This window comes from Uranotaenia lowii, chromosome 2 (assembly GCF_029784155.1).
Source record: "Uranotaenia lowii strain MFRU-FL chromosome 2, ASM2978415v1, whole genome shotgun sequence".
Lineage (NCBI taxonomy): Eukaryota > Metazoa > Arthropoda > Insecta > Diptera > Culicidae > Uranotaenia > Uranotaenia lowii.
Window position 1 is genome coordinate 160,133,588 of NC_073692.1, and position 25,596 is coordinate 160,159,183.

The following is a 25,596-nucleotide window of genomic DNA, read 5'->3' on the forward strand; positions in this document are numbered from 1 at the left end:
AAAAACAACGGTTTGGTTACATTCCGAATTGCTAATGAAAGGGTTTGGAAAAAACAGTGCACAATTTGTTTAAGCTTCTTCAATTGTATCGACAATATTTCGGAAACGCGTTAATATGAAATTCTGAAAAAAAAAATCTGTAAGATAGGGTAGTTCTCTCATAATCAACACAAGGGATAACACAAAATGATTCATGTCCGATCACAAGAAACGTAGCTATCTTCAAAAGAATTTTTTTTTATTTCTAAATGAACTAAGCACATTACCCGGGAAACTACGAGTTTGCTAATTTATTTTACCAAAGTTTCGAAGTTTATTCGGTAAAAATCACCGATTTTTCGGTAACAATACCCGTTAATGCGCTAAAATTTTCGAACATCCAGTAAAAAACACCAAATTGGTAACCTTTCTACAGTTTTTTCGGTCAATATTGCTGTATTTCGGTAATAACTAGGTACCAAGCTGCAGTTCCCTTAGCAGATTGTTCAGTGAAGCTTTTCCGGCGATTCCCGTTTAATGTGTGAGTTAAAACCCCGTGCAAGAAAAACGTGTTATTTTTTGAAAATCCCTGCGTGGTAATTCCGAGAAATTGTGTAATAAATCGTACAAATTCCGAAATTTATATATTTTTTCAAAAAATTACTAAGGATTAGTTTTGAGACTGGAGAGATAAAACCAAAGGTCTAAGGGTACGAACACAGTGAGCGCGAAGCGAACTGCGAAGCGAAATATTCATTCACCGGATGAATTTCGCAAGTTCGCTTTTGAAGGCCGGCCACAGTGCACGCGAATTGCGAAGCGGTTCAACACTGAAAAAAACCTTCGGTGTTGCAAAAATTAATCACATATGAAAAAATCTTTGCAAATTAACAAAACTGTGAGCGAGGGATACGCACCGCGCAAAAAAAAACCAATCCGCGTTAATTCCGGAAAACTCAATCAATTAGTAACAGTCGAATTTTGCAGTCTGACGCTATGAAACACGCCATCTTAAAATCCAATACGGTGGCTTCCGTTCAACTTTAAAATAATTTTAATGACTGAAAATCGCAAAAAAAATCTTCTAAAACTATGACATAAATATAACAAAATTTTGAAAAAAAATACAATATAATAATAACAAATATTACGAAACGCTGACAAAACTTTAATAAAAATATGGCAATGGTGATAAAAATATTACAAAAATATTAGAAAAATATACCAAATCTATGATAAATTTGACATTGAAATGACAAAGCCATGACCAAATTTAAAAAAAAAAAACTGACAAAAATTAATAAAAGTTGACTGAATAATAACAACAAATTAGTAATAATGCCAAAACTCGAAATTAAAAACTTTGACAAATATTTGACAACATTATGGAAAATATGAAAAATGAAATAAAAATATGACAAATATAATAACTAATCAAAAATTACAAATACAGACCCCGTTCGTTTTTGGCAACACGCCCGAAAATTTCATGTTGCCAAAATCGAACGGTTTTTTTTGTCACTTTTTCATTTTTGATTTTTAATTCAAATTAGTCAAAATTTATGTAAAACCTTATATTAGCATACAATTTTTCAATTTGACTCAATTATATTAGTTATGAGCATTAAACATGGAAAAATTCATGTTTTTACTGTTTAAAACTATCATAATTAAGCCGAATGAAAAAATTTCATGCTAATATTATATACGTTTTACATTAATTTTTATTTGTTTAAAATGAAAATAAAAAATAAAAAAAAAGACAAAAAAACGTCTTTTTTGGATGTTGCCAAAAACGAACGGTTTTTGCTCGGATGATAAAAATATATGCAACAAAAGTATGAAAAAATGTTACAAAACTATGATAAAACAAAACTATGACAATTGACAAAGGTTGTCATAGTACTGTAAGATTTTTGTCATTTTATTTTAATTTTTGTCATAATTTTGTCATGTTTTCGTTTGTCATATTTTTGTCATAGTTCTGTCAGATTTTTTGTTCATTTGATTGTAAGTTTTTTTTTATAGTTTTGTCTTTTTTCGTTCGATTATATTCGTTTTACCACCTTCTCTTCATACTGAAAGTCTTTTCCAGTACAAATGCATTCGATGATTACTCTTGTATTTGAACTCACGGACATTGGCTTAGGCGGGAACTTACATGCCAACTGAGTTACACATATCACAAGCCCATAGATTTTTATAGATTGTGTCATTTTTTCGTCGTATTTGCGATATATTTTTTACATATTCATCATTAATAAATTATTATTATTATTATTATATGTTTGGATTTGTCTTTTTTTTTTTTTTAATTTTGTGATTTTTATGTCGTATTTGTCATCATTTTGTCATTTTTCTTACATATGTTTGAAAATATTTTGTTATATTTTTATCTCATTTTTCATAATTTTGTTAGATTATTGTCATTATTTTTGACAAATTTTTGTCATATTTTTTTCAAAACTTTATCATATTCTAGCCATTTTGCCTTATTTTTTGTCAGATTTTTGTGATTTTATTGTAAATTTGTTGTTATTATTTTGTCATTTTTGTAAATTTATTGTCAAATATTGGTCCTTATATTAGTTCTGTCAGGTCATTTCATTATCAAATTTTGATTATAATTTTATCATATTTTTTTTTTCTCATTTGTCATAGTTTTGCCATTTCTGTGGTTTTTTTCTCATATTTTTGTCTAATTTTGTAATATTTGTCATATTTTTTGGCTTAATTATTTAACCACATTTGGCGTGTTTTATTCAAAGTTTTGTCATTTGTCACTATTTTTTTTGTCATATTTTTTAATTTTAGTAATAGTTATTCATATTTTCCCACAGTTTTGTATTATTTTTGTCAATATTACTTTAGTTTTATAACACTTGTTATATTTTTGTTTATTCTTTTCAGTGCTTTTTTGCAGTTCTCTCAAAATTTTTGTTAAATTTTTATCAGTAATTTTTCATCTACTTTTTTATCCCTTTTACTGATTTCTTATATTGTGGATGGACCTTACGATTTTCAGTTATTTATTGCATTTTGAATTAAGCGGAAACCGCCATCTTGTATTTCAAAATGGCGTCGGACAGCCAAATTCGACTTCTACTTATTGAGTACTTTCATCCATTACCCATATTGTGGGAGTTTCATGTGCTTTTCAGTCACTTCCAGCATTTTAAAGTTGAGTGAAAGGGGCCATATTGGATTTCAAGATGGCCTCGGATAACAAATTCCAACTTCTATCCGTTAAGCCCCTTCACCCTATACACATATTGTGGGGCTTTCATGCCACCGGTCGTTTATTGCCAGTTATAATTTGTTTCAATAGAAAAAGACTGAAACCGCGTTTGTTTCGAAAATCCGCGCTAAAAAACCGTGCATTTTTCATTACCAAAACAGAAACGGCAATGATAATTAAATAAATAAACTTTTGAAAAAATTTTTTTTGATAAATCATTTTACGATAAAAAATATCCGAGAGAATATTTTCAGTGTATGTCCGGATGAACAGGATGAATTCGCGCGATCCAGCCAGGTGTTCGCACGAAAATTCGCTTGCACTGTGGCCGGTCGATGTTTTTTTCAACGTGTTTCAATGAGAAGCGGTTTTTCGCGCGAATTGGAAATTCGCTTCGCACTTCGCACCGCGCTCACTGTGAATTCGACCTAAGACTTCAAACCTGAGTCATGTGCTGTCCTTTCATAAGATCAGATAACAGTCTTGGCAAAACATGCTTTCATGCTCCTGTAATTTAGCGATATAGAGCATAATTAAAATCTTAGTCGAATACAAAGGATATCTCCTTAGTTCGCACTGCAAAATTTCTTTTTTTTTAATGGTAATGGTTTTATGAATGAATTCAGAATCCGCTTCATTTAGTCTCGTGTGAATTTTTAAGGATTATTGACACCAAAAAAGATAGCGACATGAAATGATGATAAAGACATCGAACGATGATGATAATAATGCAATAACCATGCCAAATCATTCACTGGTCAATTTCAGGTGCGGTTTTGTCATTCACGCTTTGTTATGAGACCGACACCGAACAACAGCATAAATAATCACGACAGCAATGTTACATTTATGAAAACGAATAACTTAAGATCATTCAGTTTATTTTAACACGAAAATTGTATTGTAAAAGTAACGGATTTTTATTTGATAAATTCTGACAAAATTTGTTAGCACAACCGTGCTGACAACGTGAGAAGCAAACTGTATTTTACTTCAGTGTGTTAATGACATGATCGAATACACTTACACATGTATGAGTTATGAATAAATGACAGTCTTATAGATATTCTGAGATAGAATAGACGCGTTTCCTTTCCACTGCATAAAGAAACCTCCAACAAAATTGCTTTTAGTTTTTAAATGATTACTACAAATAGTTTCACAAAATTTACCTTTTTTCGAGGTTCCATGTTTTTGGGAGCTGATTTCGACTGCCAGCTAAAGTTGATTAGATTCAAGGTCTTTTGAAAACAGGTTGCCAAAAATATTTTATAAAAATGTTAACAAAAATTAAGAATATTACTACACTGCAAAAAAACTACACTTTAAGATTATGTTCCTTTCACACATAACCTCATGAACCTCTGCTACTATATGATTCAAATAAAATTTATGTTTGAGTTTTAGTTTATATTGGATTGGAATATGGTGTTCATTTCCTTACACATAACTTATATGAATGTGATAATTGAAATATTTCACCCTTTCAAAATGGCTACAATTGGAAAAAAACACGATGTATGTACCAGTGAAAGAAATTTTAATGCGAAAAACAAAGGCACTTAAGGTTAGTAAATTTATTTTCAACTTCTAAAAGATTATTTTTCTTACGATTATCACAAAGCGTTTGTTGTTTTGTTCTATTTTTTCCCCACAGCAAGTTATCTTGTGGATTCCAGATAGTCCTTTAACAATAGTGGAACGCTGGATTCTTAAAAGTAGCCTCAGATATTCTGGGCGATAAGCCACTGAAAAAAGACAGCAGTTGAGCGTCGATGATTTACATTAAATATTTTACTAGAAAATTATACCATTGCAAAAAAAAATACAACTGTCTCTCTTATTTTAAAACGCCTGAAGCTAGATTTCAAATAACATAGTTTGAATACCAAATTAAAGCCTATTTGTAGGCGGTTTCATTTCACACATAACATCAATTTGTGGAAATTTATAAGTTTCATGTGTCGCCTACAGCTTTGAAATATTTCCGGAATATATGTGTGACACATAATTTGTAAATGGCAGACAAATTGCAAAGATCTATATAGGCCGACACATACCCCTAATATGTGGATTTTTTGCAGTGTAGACTAAAAAAAAAATTAATCAATGGTCAACTTCACCAAGATCGCAAGAAATTTGGTTTTGAAGAAATAAAACTAGTTAAATATGGGAAATTTAGGTAAAAAATTTAAATTAAATTTAAACAAAAAAGGTTTGTAATTTCTTAAAGAACAACTCAAAACGTTTTGCGGTATCTGGGGAAGTTGTTAAATAAATTAAATTATTTTCATATAAAAAACTCAAGAACGGCGTTCGTTGATGCTAGAAATAACTTTAACAACTGCCGTTTTCAAAATTGTGGACGTACATTTCTTTAAAATATTCAATCTGTGAAACTTGATTTAATGATGAAAAATCTGATGACTGAATGAAGGATAGATAATAAATTAATTCAAAGCCAGTTTCAAAATGGTTTTTTAGGTTATCAATGATTGATTTTACTCAAAATTAATTAATTTCCAATCTAATATCTATCGTCAAAACTGTGGGAGAAATCATCGACCACTACACATACACACATTCTTGTCGTACCTTGCGTACTGTTTGCATCTTCACACGAAACGGTTACTCTTTTGTTGTACACTGCAAAAATTCCACATATTAGGGGTATGTGTCGGCCTATATAGATTCTTGCAATTTGTCTCCCAATTAAAATTTATGTGTGACACATAGGTTCAGGAAATATTTCAGGTTTATATGCGACACATAGAAATTATAAATTCACACATATGGATGTTACATGCGCTATGAAAACGCCTAAAAATAGGCTTCAAATTATGTTTTTCTTCGAATATAGTTTCCAACGTTTGGAATTAAGCAGAGAAATTATGATTTTGTTTTCAAAGATAACATTTTTTTTATTCATTGAACTTTCTCGTATAAAATATTCAAAGCTGGGTTTCGTCACTGCACTGTTGCCTTTTTCGGTGGCTCATTATCCGGGATATTCAAGGTTCCATTACCGAATCCAGCATTCTTATACATGGGCCATCCGCAACTACCACCAAACTTGCTGTGAATGAGAGAGAATAAAAAATACATACGCTGATTGGTTATCGTAAGGAATAACGTTTATAAGAAGTTTATAACGAAATTTACTAACCTTATTTGCCTTTATTGTTTCGATAAAAAAGGTTTTTTTCACCGGTACCTTGTGTTTCTTTTCCAATTTCGGCCATTTTGAAAGAGAGAAATTTTTCAAAGAAGGTATTCATAAAAGTTATGTGTAAGGTAATGAACATCATATTTCAATCCAATTAAAACTATTACTCTAATATAAATCTCATTTGAATCATATAGTAGCAGATATATATTAGCTTATGTGTGAAGGAACATATTCTATAAGTGTCGATTTTTTGCAGTGTACCAGTCGCCTTTGATACTTTGACGAATAAAGACGTTTTATACTTTTTCGCTTACAAGTGTCGGGAGTATTATTTCTACTCGAAAGTTCCTTATTAGTCCGTGTAACTCGCGTGTTTCTCTAGGGATTTGCGTATCTGCCTTTAGGTTGTGGGCCCAGATCGCGGAAAGTTACGGAAAGTTGGGAACTTTAAAAAGAAATCGGGCGATTGCGCGAGTGCGGTGCCATTTAATTTCTCGGTGAAAAATTTCCACGTGGAGAAATTTTTAGCAATGGCGGAAGCTGCAAAAGTGTCTATCCCTAAACTCAATCAGGAGAATTGGGGCTCGTGGCGGCAGCGGATGGAGTGGCTGCTAGAACGAGAGGATCTTTGGGATGTGATTCGTTTTGTGAAACCAGAACCTGAAACGGAAGACTGGGTGAAGCGAGACCGCAAGGCGCGGGCTTCTATCGGTCTCTTCTTGGAAGATAGCCAATTTAAAGTGGTCAGAGGTTGTGATAGTGCGCGTGCAATGTGGACCACATTGAAAGACCACCACGAAAAAGTGTCTATGTCTACGATTGTCCATTATCTGAATCTGTTGTGTAGTGCTAGTTTGCGTGAGGATGGTTGTATGGAAACCCATCTAGAGAACATGGAAGATTTGTTCGACAAATTAGCAGCAGCCGGACAAAATCTCGAAGAATCGTTGCGGATCGCGATGGTGTTTCGAAGTGTGCCTCAGTCCTATTTGAACTTAGTTCAAGGGCTGCAGAGCCAGCTAACAGCTGATTGGACAGTGTTGCGTGTGAAAAATTGCCTCTTGGAAGAGTTTCGGCAGCGTCAAAATCGGGGTGAAATGCTCGCTTCTGATATGAAAGCGATGAAGCTTGACGCTGGGGGTGGAAGAAACGTGCGGGGGTGTTACCATTGTGGGGATCCCGATCATTTTAAGAAAAACTGCAAGCAGTGGCTATCGTGGAAGAAGAATAATTCCAAGAAGAAACCGAGAAGTGATGGCAAAGATAAGGGCCCGAAAGCCAAACAAAGCGGATGGTTCGAGTGGAAACTCGGGAGGTGCTGTTTGTTTTGTGGCGGGGGCTGTGATCCGTGGTTGCTGGGTGATGGACAGTGGTGCAACGTGTCACATGACAAGTGAAAGGTCGTTTTTCGCGGATTTGCGGAAAATGTCGGTGTTGATGGTGACGTTGGCCGACGGGAACAAAACAAAAGCAACGGGGATCGGTGAGAAAACAGTGTTCGGTGAAAATGCGCGTGGTGAGAGAGTGGAAGTCACTCTGAAGAACGTACTTTTTGTGCCGGAACTGGATGGTGGACTTATATCCATTGGAGTGTTAACTACGAACGGTTTTACTGCGAACTTTGGGCAGTCCGGATGTGAAATAAAGGACTCTACAGGTGAAGTGAAAGTGATTGGTGATAAAGTGGGCAGCTTGTATAAGCTGCGAATCCAGGAAAGGTCGCTGAAAGCTGCGGGTGATCACCACCTGCGGTGCCAGCACACGTGGCATCGTCGGCTCGGGCACCGGGACCCAAATATTCTGCGCAGGATGACATCGGAGGATCTGGTAAGTGGCTTTAAGATTATTGATTGCGGAATCCGTGTTACATGTGAGAGTTGTCTGAAAGGGAAGATGGCGCGCCATTCCCTGCCTTGGCCGAGCGGAAGACAACAAAGCCCCTGGAACTAATTCACACGGATCTTTGCGGACCCATGCAAACCGTAACCCCATCAGGTAACCGCTACATCATGACTTTGATTGACGACTACAGTCGATATGCGGTGGTCCATCTGCTCAGAAGCAAAGATGAAGCAGCTGGTAGAATTAAACAGTACGTACGGTTGGTCGAAAACATGTTTGGGAGAAAGCCACTTGCCATTCGCTCAGACGGGGGCGGCGAATATGTGAACCGTAAGCTGCGGGTGTTCTACGAATCGGAAGGGATCAAGGCAGAGTACACAATGCCTTATTCGCCACAGCAAAATGGGATGGCCGAACGCAAAAACAGGTCATTGCAGGAGATGGCCCTCTCTATGCTAGCGGATGCGGATATGCCGAAGATGTTTTGGGGCGAGGCGGTGCTCACGGCGGCACATCTCCAGAATATTTTGCCATCACGGGTTGTGAGCAAGACTCCATTTGAACTATGGACGGGTAAGAAGCCGGATGTTGCTCATGTTCGAGTATTCGGTTGCGATGCATATGTCAAGATACCCGATCAGAAGCGCACCAAGTATGACTACAAATCCGAAAAGCTTACATTTGTAGGGTACACAGAGGATCGCAAAGGTTATCGTTTTGTAGATCGGTCCACGAACAAGTTGACAGTAAGTCGGGACGCCAGGTTTATTGAGCTGGGAGACGGTTCGGAGCAGTCGGCGAAGATAGATAAACCCGAAGAAGAAGATGAATCGTTGGTGGAACTCCCGGTCCCGGTGCCCGCAGAGGAGGAGGTTCCTGATGAAGCGGATTGTGTTCGTGATGTTAGTGCTAGTTCTTCGTCTGTATTCGAAGGTTTGTCCGATGCAGTATCGGGGTCCGACGAAGAACAGATTCAGGAGGAGCAGACGCCGCAGCGTCCAGTGAGAGCAACCCGCGGAGTTTTGCCAGCTCGTTATGGCGACTTCGTCGTTGGTGTTGCTAGGGACGAAATCGAAGAACCTTCAGATTATCGAGAAGCGCTGCAGTGCCCTGAATGGAAAGCAGCGATGGATTCGGAGCTGGAATCTCATGCATCGAACAAAATATGGGATTTGGTTCAGCTACCGGAAGGCAAGAAGACTGTTGGGTCGCGCTGGGTGTTTAAGTTAAAACGGAACGAGGCCGGTGACATCGTTAAACACAAAGCCAGACTTGTAGCCCAGGGCTACAGCCAGCGCTACGGAGTGGACTACATGAACGTATTTGCGCCAGTTACGAGATTGGAAACATTTCGAGCGTTTCTAGCCGTAGCGGGTAAACGTGGGATGCTGATCAAACACTTCGATGTGAAGACCGCCTATCTACACGGAACAGTCGAAGAGGAGATATTCATGCGGCAGCCTCCCGGATACGCCAACCCCGGAAAAGAGAAGCTGGTCTTTAAACTCAGCAAGTCCATCTACGGGTTAAAACAGTCGGCGCGCTGCTGGAACCAAGCGCTCCACAAGGTTCTAGTTGCTATTGGATTCAACCAGTGCCAATCGGATATGTGCCTATACATTCGAAGAAACGATAGAGGTGTCATCATGTTGTTGATATACGTTGATGATATGTTGATTGGCTGCACGAAGGAAGAATTGATCAACGAAGTGTTCGATTCGATGCGAAAGGAGTTTGAAGTGACAAATCTCGGCACGGTGAAGCATTTTCTGGGGCACGAAGTTCATCGAGAGAACGGTTACTACAGTCTGCAATTGACGGGCTACATCAAGACCATGATAAAGAAGTTCGGTCTTGAAGACTGCAAGCTATCGAATTCCCCAATGGATCCTGGATACGTAGCCTCAGATCACCCAAGCCCGCTCTTTGCGGATACGTATCGCTACAGAAGTCTTATCGGTGCCCTATTGTACGTTGCAGTAAACGCTAGGCCAGATGTTGCGGCCAGTGTTTCTCTTTTGGGCCGGAAGGTTAGTGCACCGACTGAAATGGACTGGACAGCTGCAAAGCGCGTAGTTCGTTATTTGAAAGGCACGGTGGAACTACGGTTGAGATTTGAGCCTGGTAAAGAATGGGGGCTCATCGGCTATTCGGACTCAGATTGGGCGGGAGACCATGCAAGTCGAAGATCCACTACTGGTTTCCTGTTCTTTTACGGAAGTGGTCCTATCGCCTGGGCAAGCCGCCGTCAATCCTGTGTGAGCTTGTCATCTATGGAAGCCGAGTATATGGCGCTAAGCGAAACGTGCCAGGAGCTCCTGTGGCTTCGACGTTTGATGGCAGACTTCGGCGAAGATGTCTCGAAAGCAACAACGATCTTCGAGGACAACCAAAGTTGCCTATCTTTTGTACGAGCGGAACGGACGAGCAAACGGTCGAAGCATATAGACACGAGGCAGCACTTTGTCAAGGATATGGTAGATCGAGGAGAAGTTGTTTTGGTCTATTGTCCATCGGAACAGATGCTAGCCGACACCCTTACGAAGCCGTTGGGTGCTACGAAGTTCCGAATGCTGGTGGAGATGATCGGACTGACACGCTAGGAGCTGTGGTCGCTGAGGAGGAGTGTGGGAGAAATCATCGACCACTACACATACACACATTCTTGTCGTACCTTGCGTACTGTTTGCATCTTCACACGAAACGGTTACTCTTTTGTTGTACCAGTCGCCTTTGATACTTTGACGAATAAAGACGTTTTATACTTTTTCGCTTACAAGTGTCGGGAGTATTATTTCTACTCGAAAGTTCCTTATTAGTCCGTGTAACTCGCGTGTTTCTCTAGGGATTTGCGTATCTGCCTTTAAAAACTTGATGGATATAGACGAAATCTGTCAAGAGATTCAAATTTAGAACAAAATCAGTTTTGAAATTATAGGCCCCAGAAATGATTTTTTTCTGTGCCATTTCGAGTACCATTCACATTACATGCCGTTCTGTTATTCGTTATCATTCGTTAAAATTATCACACATGATGTAGGTTTTACACTGTTTAGTCTTTTGCTCAACATTTTTACAGTCTAATAAATTAGTTAATGTATCTGGAATAGAGTTAGTCATCATCATCATCATATTACTAATTACAAAATTTTCTAAAATTTAATTTTTGACAAACGAATTGAACGTTTGTCAAATCTGAAAACCTTTTCATAGTGAAGTCTTACAATTTCGTTTATTCATCCATATCAGACACTTCATAATCAAGTCTCTGCAAGTTATTATAACATTGTAAAGTGAAGAAAACAATCTCAATTTCGTCTCAAACCACCAAAATTTTAAGTTTCCAATACAAGACCAAATTTGGTTAAACGATCGTGTTTTTCTGGGTGACGCACTAAGCAATGCTGCTCGGCCGATCGTTTTGTCAATTAGCAACAAAAATGACTGCAAACTACAGATCACTCAGTCTCGAAACGATCCTGAACTCAATCGATTTTCCAAACGGAAAACGACCCAAGCTGTTGGTGACCTGTTCAGACGTACCGGTAAGCTACATCGACACCCTGCGGCGCAAGTTAGTTTCGTCGACCTTGACCAATGACCTTTTGTTGTGACTCAATTTCGTCCACGGTTGATTCTTCTTTTTAAGATGTGATGTCTCGGTTTGTCAAGGAACTTCGCGAGAGCAGATTCTTCAAGCTACGCCAGGAGCTGAAGGAATCCTCTGGTTGACCGCCGATCGCTTAGATGGAGAAGTGCTGGATAAAGCTGGGCCTCAACTCAACGCGGTATCAACATTAACCTCAGGAATGGACTATGTTGATGCTAAAGAATTCGTCAAACGAGGAATTGCCCTAGGTCACACTCCCCGAGTGGTGAACAATCCTGTTGCCGATATTGCTATTGGATTGATGATAGCGGCTGCGCGGAGATTTCACGAAGGCCGATTAAAAATTCTGAACTCGGACTGGGAGCAGAGACCTCAATGGATGCTAGGGCAGGACGTTGTTGGGTCAACGGTTGGAATCGTTGGTTTCGGTGGTATTGGACAAACTATAGCCAAACGACTACAGGGTTTTGATCTTGGGAAGTTACTCTACACTGGCCATAAACCGAAAACGGAGGCTGATCAGTTTGGTGCTCAGTTTGTGAGCTTTGGCGATTTGCTTCGGGAAAGTGATTTCGTCTTCATCGTTTGTCCGTTGACTCTTGAAACTAGAGAAATCTTCAATGCCGAGGCTTTTAAATTGATGAAGCCTACCAGTGTGTTGATCAATGTTGCCCGGGGAGGAATTGTTGACCAGAAAGCGCTGGTAAATGCTCTTAAGAATGGAACAATCTTTGCTGCAGGGTTGGATGTTATGACACCAGAACCGTTGCAACCGAACGATCCTGTTCTTAACTTGCCGAATTGCAGTAAGAGTTTAATGAAGTAATAAATTTGCGTTATAACAGCCTGAAATTACTCTTTCCAGTTATCGTACCACATTTGGGAACTGCAACAAGGCAGAGTCTAGAGGACATGTTCGCCATTTGTGCCCACAACGTGTTATCGGCTTTGTCTGGCAAACCAATGGAGGCTCCCTTCAATCGCCCTTAAAATGCAATTTTTTCAAATGCTAAATTTTACAAATTATTTTTCTTTCAATTTTCTTAAGGTATCAATAAGTGTAAATTTTCAAATAAAGTTTATTTCAAGAAATCGCGCGACTATAACCAACCATCCTAACTCCATCGATAGTGAGCATATGCTCGGTTAGCCTCGCACTGTCTGTGAAGTTCCTGTTTGCGTTTTAATACCTTGCCCTGGTTGGCGGCAGCGTCCAGCACTTCCCAAGCCATCTTCTCCGGGAAGTGAACGGTTCGTTCCTTCTCTCGGCACGCCTCCAGCAGCCACTTCATGGCCAAAAAGTACGACCGCTTCTCGGTGATCGGAACCGGTACCTGATACCGAACGCCGCCCCTTTTGATAGGTGTTAATTGCAACAATGGTCTACAGTTTTCCACAGCTTGGCTCAGCAGAACCCGTGGATTCAACTCGATTTTGGCTTTCTCTTCCTCGCTTTCGGCCAAATGGTACCGTTCTAGCTGGAGACGTTTGATGTTCTCGAAACCCTTTTCCACAAGATCCCTCGCCAAACGCTTGTCGCCCTTCTTCATTACATAATTGGTGAACTGACTGACGAGATCGTCGTGGAACACCGAACAGCTGTCGTTGTTACGGGCAGCCTTGATGGGGACATGGGCAATCTGGGCGATTTCACCGGTCTCTTCCATTTCCCGCAGTTTCTCCTTTTTGAAGACAGGCTCCACAAACTGGGGTCCATACTGGGACATGTTAGCTACCATGAGCGGCTGATAACAGGCAGGTCTGCGTGGGGATTTGAATTGTTTTTCATTGGCTTAAGTTCATTAAATTGATTAAATTGATGTCTTACCGTAGGGCTGCTTTGAAAAACAGTCTTTTTAACATTTTTGACTAAATTCAACCACATAAAACGCAAAAATTAGAAGTTTTTCCGACCACTAACGAACTCACCCCCTTTCACGCTGTTTTTCTTGTTTACTTATTTGGAGGAAGTACTAGATTAAGTCAATAAAATTACAGTGAAGGCGTGATCTCACGCTTATTTAAGGATACTCAGAGGGTGTAGCGGTCAACTCTACTGTCTTGCAGAGGAACCATAAACTACCATATTTTTAAATTTATTCAAACGTGTCACATTTCGAATATAAAAGAAACACAATTGCTGCATTGCTATTTTCTAGCTAGAATCCAGTAACAGCGACCAGAAGAAAACATCAATAATTATTAAGTAGTGCTATAATCTAAAACATTAACGGAGATATGAATGTCGTTCTTTCCAAAAATCCAAATAGATTAGCTTTTAAAAAAAATGAACACAATCACATACAGGAACTAAATGAAATTTGATGTTTTCTCGAAGAGAATCCTTTTATTTTTTAACTCTAAGCGTACATCTTTCGAAAAGATGATTGGCTAGCATCTCTCAAATGCTAAAGCCACCAACCCAGAGAAAGCGCACTATAAATGCCCTGACCGTAATTTGATCTTATGACCGTTGGCTATTAGTAGACTTGAATGCTATCCCTATGCCACGGACTGTGGCTTATAATCACAGCTAGGTACTGTGAATATTTTTGAGTAATCAAATATTCAGTTATGTTTTTTTTAATCTCTTGGCTTTTAAAAGCATCCGCTTTACCCACAATTCAGTATCCAAGAAGTTTAAGCTTGAGCTTGAAAAGCTCAAGGACTTAAAGATCGTTCATCACCAATTGATTTAGATAAGTGGTGGCAATATGTGTTTCTAAGTGAACTTACCATCAACCAAATGGAGATACTAATAGATAAAAGTGACAGCCCAACCCGGAATGTTCGGATGAATACAGAATGATTCAAAATGTGGTAACTAATTTCTTAAAACTAGCCAACTTCAAACATCACGACCGAAAACCCGCGCAAAAGCTTGATAGTCGTATATTTGGCCGTACCGGTGAATCAGCTTGTACTGATCCCGGTTATCGTGATTTTTTACCGGGAAATAAAAACTGAACAACGATCGACTCATTTCCGTTCGCGGAACAATGTCGTCAATGGTGTAAATGCGATTCTGTCGCTTTCCGCTCTTGTCAACGTAAGCTATTTTTACCTTATTGCATGCATCATCGGTGTACACGTAGCCGATCAGATTGTTGGTTAAGTAGCTAAACAGAAGAAGGGTCGCCGTGGTGGTAAAACCTATGGATAAAATGAAATAAAATTTTACATAACTGTTACTAACAAAATTTATCTTTTTATACCTATCGATCCGCAAACTTGGGCCGTTGTCATCGACACAAGATCTGCATACGCCAAACCCATGCTGATCGGTACGCTTACGGCGGTCATGATCATCGGATAGGTCTGCAGCCGTTTAATCGAAGCCGTTAGCATTATGCCCGGAAAATGATAAATGGTATTCCAGGCGGTAGATTTGTCCGAATCAGATCCGATGTTTTGTTCCAGTGTAGATGGTTTCGAGAAAAAGCGATGCACCGACCATATCTGATTACCGGCGAGCGGTATTCGAGAAGCCGGCAACTGTGCGATATTAACTACGTTGGAAGCTGAACAAAGCCTCAACACTTTAAACATTATTGAACTGGTTGAACTTCGTAAATCAAGAGTTTTTCACAAATTTTAATTCAAACGACCGTGATGCAACCAAACCAAAACGAATTGCGATTTTTTGGTAGTACTAGAATATGTCAACAAAACCTGACATTGATCGTTTTAAAAGTCGCACGTGCAGTTTGTTGTTAAGCGAGTGTGAGATTTTTACGAGTTTTTAGTTAAATTAATTGGTTTAAAATGAGTGCAAAGATTAAACTAAAGGAGGTGTAAGTATACGAACTGCTATTTATCATATTTTTGATAGAACAAGCTATTTTAGGCGGACCCAGTTACTAATGTGTTGACCTGCCGATTCGGCCAAGTCCAAATGTGTTGATAGGGTGTTCTGATTCATTTTAGTAAAATAATAAGCCTTAAATTAATGGTATGGTTCTTAAAAAACTTGTATGACTTCTAACTGCTCGCGAAACTAAATATATATTTTTTTAGAATTTTGTCCAATTTGTGGCTTTAATACAACTAATCTCACCACAGCTAGATAAAAATAAAGTACCTACCTGTTCAAGCATGGTTACTTGACCAATCAGCTTTATTTTCATGAGTTTCACGTTCATAAGGCGTGTTAGACTATATTCTGTTGTTCTGTTAGAGTATATCTGAATAAAATAAATAATACGTTCATGTTTATGAGAAACAGTTATAAACCTCATAATTTGCAACTAAAGAATTTTAGGAATTATGTTCGTCAAGTTATGTCGTAAGACAGAATACTGATAAAAAATAAAAATTTGCAATTTAAAACTATTGCCCTTCTTATAGATTAGGACAATTATTTCAATCACTTCAGAATATATGATGCCCATAGATACAGAATGAAGTTTAGTTGTTTTGTAGTAACCTGAAATTTCCTTACTTAACTTAGCTTGTTACCAAGAACTATAACATAAGCTTTGAATTTACAAGAAAAAAAAACTATAACTACGTCTTATACATGTTTAAACTTTGAACTACCTGACAGGTACGAAATACAGAACCAGTACAAGGCTTTCTACACCGGGGGAACGGTCCAATGGAGTTCGGACGGGCAAGAACTACTTTGTCAAAACGCCGGTACCATAAACTTGGTATCGGTCAACGATGATACGGTTGCACCGATTACTTTCGGCGGGACAGCAACGGACGACGAAATAGCCGAAGACGTCGTGTACAGCTTTGCCCTCAGCCATGATGGTTCCAGCGTGGTGTCGGCTCATCGTTCTGGTTTGCTCAGACTGTGGGATAAGTCTACCCAACAGGTCAGTAAAATGTGGAAAGGCGTCCATATGGGTCCCATAAGCGAGTTAGTATTTAACGGGGACGATTCGCTGATTGCTAGCGGTGGCACGGATACTACCGTACGGATTTGGGATCCACAAGAACAGATTAGCAAGGGAACGCTACGTGGTTGCCAGGGCGTTGTAAATTTACTAGTCTTCCATCCAGATATGGAAAGTAAAACTATACTAGCTGCTGGTGACGATGTTAAGATCAATGCTTGGAATTACGAGACTAGGGAGTTGATCAAAACATTCTCGGGCCACTTTTCTAAAGTAACGGGTGTTGCATTTTCAAACGATCGTAAATTTATTGTTTCCTCTGGCAGGGATAAGATTTTGATCTTGTGGAACTATGAAACACAAGAATCTGTCAAAACTATCCCAGTGTACGAAAGCTTGGAAAGCGTGATTATTTTACCCGATTCTGTAAAGATTACTGGCTGTAAATTTGATGCTGGAAAAATTTATGCTGCTTGTGCTGGTGAGGAAGGCATCATCAAGGTTTGGGAGATGACGGAAACCAAAATTGTTTTCAAACAAAACAATAGTTTGGTCTCAAAAGCCACTGAAGAAGGCGGACTTGCTATCACAGCTATGCTGTTCAACCAACAAACTCTGCAGTTAGCCGTCATCACAGCTGATCACAATATTATCATCCATAATTTGGACACTTTTGAATGTTCTAAACAGTTCTCAGGGTTTAGCGATGAAATACTGGACCTGATCCTTTTCGGTAAAAACGATCAATATCTTGGTATGGCAACGAACAGCAACGATTTCAAAATTTATGAAACAGCAACAATGAACTGTAAGTTGATTAAAGGGCATACTGATATCGTTCTATCGTTATCGGCGAATGCACATTTTCTGGTGTCCTCATCAAAAGACAATTCAGTTCGATTGTGGCGATACGACTCTAAGAAGTTCGAAATTCAATGTGTTGCAATTGGATTGAAACACACCAATGCCGTGGGTGGTGTAGCACTGAGCAAGGTCTCTGGTAAATTTTGTGCTAGCGTTAGCCAAGACAAATGCCTGAAAGTTTGGAAAATACCCTTCGAGTTTAAAGATACTACAGATGAAAAAGAACTGACTCGGTTGAATTGCACGCTAACGGAACTAGCTCACGAAAAAGACATCAACAGTGTTTGTATATCGCCAAATGATCGTCTGGTAGCCACTGGCTCGCAGGACAAAACCGCCAAGCTGTGGGACCTCAGTAATCTTTCGTTGGTGGGAGTTTTCCGAGGTCATCGTCGGGGAATCTGGACCGTTCGTTTTTCTCCTGTAGATCAAATACTGCTCACGAATGCGGCCGACTGTTGCATAAAATTGTGGTCTTTAACGGATATGACCTGCCTGAAGACGTTGGAGAGCCATGAAAGTTCTGTCCTGAGGGTTGAATTTTTGTCCCATGGAATGCAACTGATATCAGCTGGAGCTGATGGGTTGCTCAAGTTATGGTCAATCAAAACGTCCGAGTGCATCCAAACGATGGACAAGCACGAAAGTCGAATTTGGGCCATTTGCATAACACAAGACGAAAGTGTATTCTACAGTGGAGGTTCAGATTCCCAACTTATCAGATGGAAGGATGTCACCGACGAAAAGCGAGAACGGGAACAGAACGAAAAGAATAATATGTTCCTCCAGGAACAAGAATTAAACAATTTGATGAATGATAAAAAACTATTGAAAGCTTTACGACTTTCTCTTAATCTTGATCGACCCTTTATGACCCTCAAAATTATAACTGCTGTCATAAAAAATCAAGAACAAGGTCTGCCGGAGACAGTTCAAAAGCTGAAAAATGACCACAAGGAAACGCTTCTGAAACACGCGGTCGAATGGAACACCAACAGTAAGAACTGTCGCCCCTCCCAGTTGGTCCTGAACATCCTGCTGCAGGAAATGCTTACCGGACGCTTCCAGGTGTCGGAGCTCAATAAACATTTGGAGGCGGCGCTGCCCTACACCGAACGACACTTCAAACGGCTCACCGAGTACGCAAAGGATCTTAAGTTTATCGAGTACACTTTGCTGTGTATGCAACCGCATGCCGGTGGGTGCAATTCGACCGGAGAAGTGCCAATAAAACAAGATTAACTTCGCTGGAGGTCATGTGTTTGAGGCACGTGCGCTAAGCAAAAGTTAACTAAGCTGATTGCTTATTTTCTTCGAAATGTCCTTGTGTTTGTCTTATCTTTCCATTGGAATGGAGGATAAATTTAATTATGTATGCAGGTTTATTAGTTTCCTTTTTACCACATAGATAATTTTAGTTTATGATGAGACAGTAACAGAACCTTTTTTTATCAGTTTATCATCTTAGGGGCATTCAAAAATCCCAAAAAAAATACTATTAGGCTGGAACAAATTAAAAATTCTTCTTTTGTCAACCTACTCCCCCGTGACGTTTCAACTCCAATGGACAAAAGAAGGATTTCAAATTTGTTCCAGCCTTATTGTTATTATTATTATTATTTCTTAAAGAATTATGCAAATGATGCAGAGGTAGCCATCTGTCAGCTCTTTTTCTTTTTTCCAACCTATCCATTTACTACTAGGACGTGGCCGGCACCGTTATTGATGTTTAAAGATGTTTAAGATGTGTTGTACATTAAGATTGATGCTAGTCCCAAGCATAATTGTTTTGACCTTTGCACAAAATTGATGTTGACGAAAAGAATCTTAAATTTGAATATGAAGCATGTTCGGTTTTCATAGGATAAGGTGGATTTGAGTAGTCGATCAGGCTAAGCTATAAGTTGTAGTTAAAAAAATTGAAACTCTCGGTTTTTGTTCATTAATAAATTGAGCTCAAAAATAAAACTTTAAGAATTTTTTCAAATCTTATGTTATTCAAAACATAAAATATTGTATATATTTGTTGTATATGCATGTTTAAAAATTACATCCATGCATACACAAAAAAATTTCTACGAATCGTGGTCAAAATTATTTCGAAAAACTTTCAAATCCGCTTGAAAAATAAACTAAGATTTGCAATCAATGGAAGCCGCGGGGTTAATGAGCCCCTACAATCGACTTTGGATATAGATACTGAGTTTCCAAGAAGAGCATCTTGAGAATATAAACAAAGTACGTGAACCGCAGAAATAACTCATACGCGCCGCCGATGACACATCTATTGGTAGCTGCTTTCCGAAACCATCCTCATTAGGTACGGGTCGTTATGTCTTCGAATGACAGCGTGTCGTTGCAAGAGTAAATAATTCTCCGGGTACAGAATCTTGAGCCTTATGATTGACGCCAAGTTCAATGGCAAAATCAATTAGCCGCGGGGGGAAGAATATGAACTCTTTCCATTCATATTTACATTACAAAAGCAAAATTGCAAGACAACGACGGGACATCGCTAATAGACAAGTGATGTCCATTGTGGGTTTCCTCCTTAGGGTGAGTCCAACATCACGTGCTTGGACGATCGGCTCGTTTGCACTTGCACTTCTATATTTGTAGCTCGAAGATTCCATATAAAGGATTAGGAATAATCGGAAAGGTTGCCGAAAAAAAATCTGTGTTTTTGAGAAAAAAAAATCTGACTTTCTGTGATTTTACCCGAAAATTCTGCGATGGTTTCCTGTGATGCTTTTTGTATTTGAGTAGGGAAAAATCCATTAAAATAACCAGTCTTATCATACTTTTCTAATTCAATGTAACAAATCTATATTTTATATTGGCCAAAAAATTATAATTTTGAAAAACCTTTCGAAATTCAAAAAAAATTTGAAATCTGTGAATATTTTAAAATTTTGTGTTCTGTGACACAGATTCTGTGATAAAAATTTGATCAAAATTCTGTGAAATTACAGATTTTTCTGTGATTTCGACAACCTTGATAATCGGAGAATTTAATGTACGAATTTGTCAAAAACTTTTGTGACATTCTCCGTATCCGTGTGAAATCAGTAGTCCAAAAAATATCAATCTCGAATTTAAAATGCGAAATCCTACCTACATGTGGTACGGAATTCGGAATATGATTTTTTTTTTACTTTTTTCCAACTGTTATTAAGTCTAGGAAGAACGTTAAAAAACAGAATTTCCTTGAATTTGAATTCAACGAGCGTAGATTTCATTTGCAGATGCTTTACTTTTTGATAAATCCAACCTTCTGAAATTCAAGATTTTATATCTTAAATTCTTAAACATTTGATAACATTTCGATCCAACCTAATAATGCCTATATCATCGATTGCAGATTCATGTCTGATCTATAGATACCTATTTCTTGCTTATCAGTTGTTGATAATTTGATGAAGAAAGAGAAACGTTTCGAGTTTCCTCTAAGTGCCCGGTTGTTTTGATGTAGGTATTTTTATCGTAGTTTCTCGAATCAATGGTAGGCCAATAAATGAAAACAAGTTTAGAACCTTTTTGCCCAGTAAGACTAAAGATTCGAAAATTAAAAAAATATTTTGAGTTTGGAACGGTTGAAGATAGTCTCATTTCGATTTTTGACAAGATGGTAAACTAAAAATGGTTTTAAAAGATTCCTAAGAATTCAAATATGTATGTATGTAAATAACTTATAAACTAAATTTTTCTTGATATGTTTTAGGCTCGAACTTAAAAACTTATCTATGACAACTTACTTAATATCTAAGCAATTGCTCTACTCGATTGATTTAACGTCACCTGCAGCACAACTGTTATTCAGTTTATGTTGCTTCATTCGGTAGCTGATAAGAAGTGTGTCACTTGCAGTGAACAATATTTGTGAATTGCAGCAAAATATTTAAACAAGATCAGTTTCACTCATTTAACGTATTATTACCGAGTACATTTCTGATATTTCAGCCAAATTTTAGCTTACTCACATGTGTTTCCATGATCTGCCACAAGTTTTCGTGAAAATTAAAACTTGATTTTAAAATTTTGAATAACTAAGAAGAATCTCACAATGTTGCCAAAATTTTTCATTTTTTTTTTTTTTTTTTGAATGAATTTCCACTTTCTTTTTAATACCAGCAGTTAAATCTCAAAGTAGAGCTGTTCGGCAAAACTTATTGCTAGATCAACTAAATCAGCACCCATAAATTAAACAAAATCAACTGTTTTATTTTTGCTTACTGATATTAAATGTTTGTTTTGTAGGCTCTACTGATTTTTTTTAAATAATCCGTTATGGGCGAGCTCTCTGGAGCCACGGTTGAATTCAGGAAAAAGTTTTTTCCTGTAGAGGCCTTTCCATTGTGTCCAATTTATTTGAGAATTTATTCGCTACCGCGCTCTACTGCACCATTGAAGTAACAATAAATTGCTCGCAAAGCTTTTTTTCTCAATTTGGGTACCTATGATTAAGAAGACGAACGATAACTTCTAAAATCCTGACACCTATGTTAAAACGAATATCTTGTGAGATTTTCACGTTCGTCTGCCTTCAAGTCCCTTATAAGTCCTTTTTTTTATTAAGAAAAGCATAAGTGTATTTGAAACGGCTTAAGCGTAAGGGTTTAAGAGGCCATGCTCGACTTTTTTGTTTTGTTTAAACTAGAGTTAGTAGTTAAACTAGAGTTACTAGCAGATCGAAAAAAAAATTACAGAATAAGATGATAGATTTAAAGAAAGAGTAGTTTTCGAAGTTTACGTACAGAAGTTGTAAACTAGGTATATTGCCGTTTTTCTTCGAACCTGATGACCCGATAGTCATTGTTTTGAATAAATTGCCTAGTCAGAGTACGTTTACTTTTCACTTTTTTTCACGGCTCTTAAGCTCCTTCAGGGGTCCACTCTCTGGAGCCAATAGATGTGTAGGTTGATTTGTCAACTTAATCTGGTCTAGAGTGTTGTTTTTAAACTGTTGGAAATTTAGAGTTTTTCACCTGACCAAAATAATATTTGTATCTTTCTGACTCCTAATCAATTCAAAAAATTTTTAACATTGCATAAACACTTACATATGGAAGCCGCTGCGTAGCCGATGATTGCTAATATCGTCTCTTAGAATAAAGGAAGGATGGTTCAAGAAATTACGTTGGATCGGGAGGACCAACATGAAGAGTGTTCTGGAGGTTCACTTCACGAATTTACGTAGGATCGTGAGGACCAACTGGAGAGTGTTCTGAAGGTTCACTTTATGGATTTACGTTGGATCGGGAGGACCAACATGTTGAATGTTCTAAAGGATCACTTTATGAAATTACGTTAGATCAGGAGAACCAACATAAAGAGTGTTCTGAAGGTTCACTTCATGAAATTAAGTTGGATCAGGAGGACCAACATGAAGAGTGTTCAGAAGGTTCATTTTACGAATTCACGTTGGATTGGGAGGACCAACTGGAGAGTGTTCTGAAAGTAAACTTTATGAAATTACGTTGGATTGGAAGGACCAACATGAAGAGTGTTCTGATGGTTCACTTTACGAATTTACGTTGGATCGGGAGGACCAACATGAAGAGTGTTCTGAAGGTTCACTTTATGAATTAAAATGGATCGGGAGGACCAACATGAAAAGTGTTCTGGAGGTTCACTTCACGAATTTACGTTGGATCGGGAGGACCAATATGAAGAGTGTTTTGAAGGTTCACTTCATGAAATTAAGTTAGATCGGGATAACCAACATGAAGAGTGTTCTGAAGGTTCACTATACGAATTTACGTTGGATCGGGAGGATCAACATGAAGAGTGTTCTGAAGCTTCACTTTACGAATTTACGTTAGATCGGGAGGACCAACATAAAGAGTGTTCTGGAAGTAAACTTTATGAAATTACGTTGGATCGGGAGGACCACCATGAAGAGTGTTCTGAAGGTTCACTTTACGAATTTACGTTGCATCGTAAGAACCAACACAAAGAGTGTGCTAAAGGATCACTTTATGAAATTAAGCTAGATCGGGAGGATCAACATGAAGAGTTTTCTGAAATTTCACTTTATGAATTAAGTTGGATCGGGAGGACCGACTGGAGAGTGTTCTGAAGGTTCACTTTATGAAATTAAGTTGGATCGGGAGGACCAATATGAAGAGTGTTCTGAGAGTAAACTTTATGAAATTAAGTTGGATCGAGAGGACCAACATGAAGAGTTTTCTGAAAGTAAACTTCATGAAATTAAGTTGGATCGGGAGGACCAACATGAAGAGTGTTCTGGAGGTTCACTTCATGAATTATCGTTGGATCGAGAGGACCAACTGGAGAGTGTTCTGAGAGTAAAGTTTATGAATTTACGTTGGATCGGGGGGACCAAGATGAAGAGTGTTCTGAAGGTCCACTTTACGAATTTACGTTGGATCGGGAGGATCAACATGTGTTGAGTGTTCTAAAGGATCACTTTAGTAAATTACGATGGATCGGGAGGACAAACATGAAGAGTGTTCTGGAGGTTCACTTCACGAATTTACGTTGAATCGGGGGGACCAACTGGAGAGTGTTCTGAAGGTTCACTTTATGAAATAAAGTTGGATCGGGAGGACCAACTGGAGATTGTTCTGAAAGTTCACTTTATGAAATTAAGTTGGATCGGGAGGACCAACATGAAGAGTGTTCTGAAAGTATACTTCATGAAATTAAGTTGGATTGGGTGGACCAACATGAAGAGTGTTCTGAAGGTTCAATAACGAATTCACGTTGGATCGGGAGGCCAAGATGAAGAGTGTTCTGAAAGTTCACTTTATGAAATTAAGTTTGATCGGGAGGACAAATATGAAGAGTGTTCTGGAGGTTCACTTTATGAAATTAAGTTGGATCGGGAGTACCAACATGAAGAGTGTTCTGAAGGTTACCTTTACCGTGTTTTAATAACCACTCGAATTTGTCTGTAGCTTTTATAGCTGTCACTACGAAGTCTCAGGGAAAAGGTGAGGTAGAGTGAAAAAAAATCAAATGAAGTTTTGAAAGTCATCGTAAAGAAAAAGATATACATAAAAAGTTAAATTTAGACGAAGGGTTTTCGAATTATTGAGCTTTGGGACGTAACATTAAGATATTGTAGTTGTGAGGAGATGTCTGACTGAAGATTGATTTCGATTGAAGTTTCGATCATGAATCAATGAGGTATCATGATTTTTCAGTAGGTTTGTAACATTCGATTGCATATTGATTATGAGAGTTATAATTCGAGGTTTAGACTCAATTCAGAATAGATTTAGACACTGGTTCCAATACATGAAAGAAGCAGACTCCACCATGTTGTTTTTCGATTCTTTAGAAATTATTTAGAAAGCTTAATCAACATTATATAGTATGGTTGATGTGGTAATTGGTTATGTTTGAATCCATTCAATATTTATTTATTTATTTATTAAGTCAAACTATGTAGACTACAATACTTAAAACTACTTAAAACTAATGTAAGCTATTTTGTTGTTCTATGAAGTTGTTTTTGAATGCCTTTTTTAATTGTGTTTTGTTCATCGCTACGTCTATAATTTCACTTTGTAAATTGTATTTGTACATCATTTGATTAATAGGTTGATGTTTTGCATAGTCTTTGTCGTAAAGTTTAATGTAGAACAAATGTTTATTTCTTAATGGACGGGAGGGTGCGTAAAAATTTAGTTTTGAAAGTAATTCAGGACTGTCTATTCTTTGTGTAACAACATCATTTACAAATGCAATTTGAGAAAATTCTCTGCGTTTACTGAGAGGTTCTATATCAATAAGCTTACAACGAGATTCATACGATGGCAGAGAAAAAGTGGTCCAATTTATTTTACGTAGCGCATATAACAAAAATTGTTTTTGAACTGATTCGAGACGTTGCTTGTGAATATTTGAATAAGGATTCCATATGATGCCACAATACTCCAATGTCGAACGAACATAGGATATATAAAGTGATTTTATGGTGTACGGATCTTGAAAGTGTTTGCTGAAACGTTTTACAAATCCTAGCATGCAATTTGCTTTATTGATGATATTGTTCAGATGTTCTACAAACGTGAGTTTTGAA

General features: G+C 37.9%; 4 protein-coding genes across 4 annotated transcripts; 2 read left to right on the plus strand and 2 right to left on the minus strand.

The window, feature by feature from the left end:
* The first annotated feature begins 10,359 nt into the window (after positions 1-10,359).
* On the plus strand, positions 10,360-12,930 carry LOC129745464 (glyoxylate reductase/hydroxypyruvate reductase-like). The gene is made up of 3 exons (XM_055738568.1): positions 10,360-11,802; positions 11,878-12,644; positions 12,704-12,930. The coding sequence occupies exons 1-3, from the start codon at positions 11,630-11,632 to the stop codon at positions 12,826-12,828; spliced, it is 1,065 nt and encodes a 354-aa protein (XP_055594543.1). The 5' UTR covers positions 10,360-11,629; the 3' UTR covers positions 12,829-12,930.
* Positions 12,900-13,807, minus strand: LOC129745465 (28S ribosomal protein S7, mitochondrial). The gene is made up of 2 exons (XM_055738569.1): positions 13,667-13,807; positions 12,900-13,599 (listed from the first exon to the last, which is right to left on the minus strand). The coding sequence occupies exons 1-2, from the start codon at positions 13,699-13,701 to the stop codon at positions 12,954-12,956; spliced, it is 681 nt and encodes a 226-aa protein (XP_055594544.1). The 5' UTR covers positions 13,702-13,807; the 3' UTR covers positions 12,900-12,953.
* An 847-nt stretch (positions 13,808-14,654) lies between these two features.
* On the minus strand, positions 14,655-15,485 carry LOC129744810 (transmembrane protein 186). The gene is made up of 2 exons (XM_055737519.1): positions 15,054-15,485; positions 14,655-14,991 (listed from the first exon to the last, which is right to left on the minus strand). The coding sequence occupies exons 1-2, from the start codon at positions 15,385-15,387 to the stop codon at positions 14,687-14,689; spliced, it is 639 nt and encodes a 212-aa protein (XP_055593494.1). The 5' UTR covers positions 15,388-15,485; the 3' UTR covers positions 14,655-14,686.
* LOC129744809 (transducin beta-like protein 3) lies at positions 15,276-18,822 on the plus strand. Its single transcript, XM_055737518.1, has 2 exons — positions 15,276-15,632; positions 16,385-18,822. Exons 1-2 carry the CDS (start codon positions 15,604-15,606, stop codon positions 18,786-18,788), a joined length of 2,433 nt encoding a protein of 810 aa, XP_055593493.1. The 5' UTR covers positions 15,276-15,603; the 3' UTR covers positions 18,789-18,822.
* Positions 18,823-25,596: the final 6,774 nt, after the last annotated feature.

What these genes read in the sequence shown, in the direction of transcription:
- LOC129745464 (XM_055738568.1), top strand. Translation starts at nt 11,630, where the DNA reads ATGCTGCTCGGCCGATCGTTTTGTCAATTAGCAACAAAAATGACTGCA. An exon ending in ATCGACACCCTGCGGCGCAA is followed by an intron (nt 11,803 to 11,877) that starts GTTAGTTTCGTC and finishes CTTCTTTTTAAG; the next exon opens with ATGTGATGTCTCGGTTTGTC. An exon ending in TCTTAACTTGCCGAATTGCA is followed by an intron (nt 12,645 to 12,703) that starts GTAAGAGTTTAA and finishes TACTCTTTCCAG; the next exon opens with TTATCGTACCACATTTGGGA.
- LOC129745465 (XM_055738569.1), bottom strand. Translation starts at nt 13,701, where the DNA reads ATGTTAAAAAGACTGTTTTTCAAAGCAGCCCTACG. An exon ending in TTTTTCAAAGCAGCCCTACG is followed by an intron (nt 13,600 to 13,666) that starts GTAAGACATCAA and finishes ATCCCCACGCAG; the next exon opens with ACCTGCCTGTTATCAGCCGC.
- LOC129744810 (XM_055737519.1), bottom strand. Translation starts at nt 15,387, where the DNA reads ATGTTTAAAGTGTTGAGGCTTTGTTCAGCTTCCAACGTAGTTAATATC. An exon ending in CCAAGTTTGCGGATCGATAG is followed by an intron (nt 14,992 to 15,053) that starts GTATAAAAAGAT and finishes TTTTATCCATAG; the next exon opens with GTTTTACCACCACGGCGACC.
- LOC129744809 (XM_055737518.1), top strand. Translation starts at nt 15,604, where the DNA reads ATGAGTGCAAAGATTAAACTAAAGGAGGT. An exon ending in AAGATTAAACTAAAGGAGGT is followed by an intron (nt 15,633 to 16,384) that starts GTAAGTATACGA and finishes ACTACCTGACAG; the next exon opens with GTACGAAATACAGAACCAGT.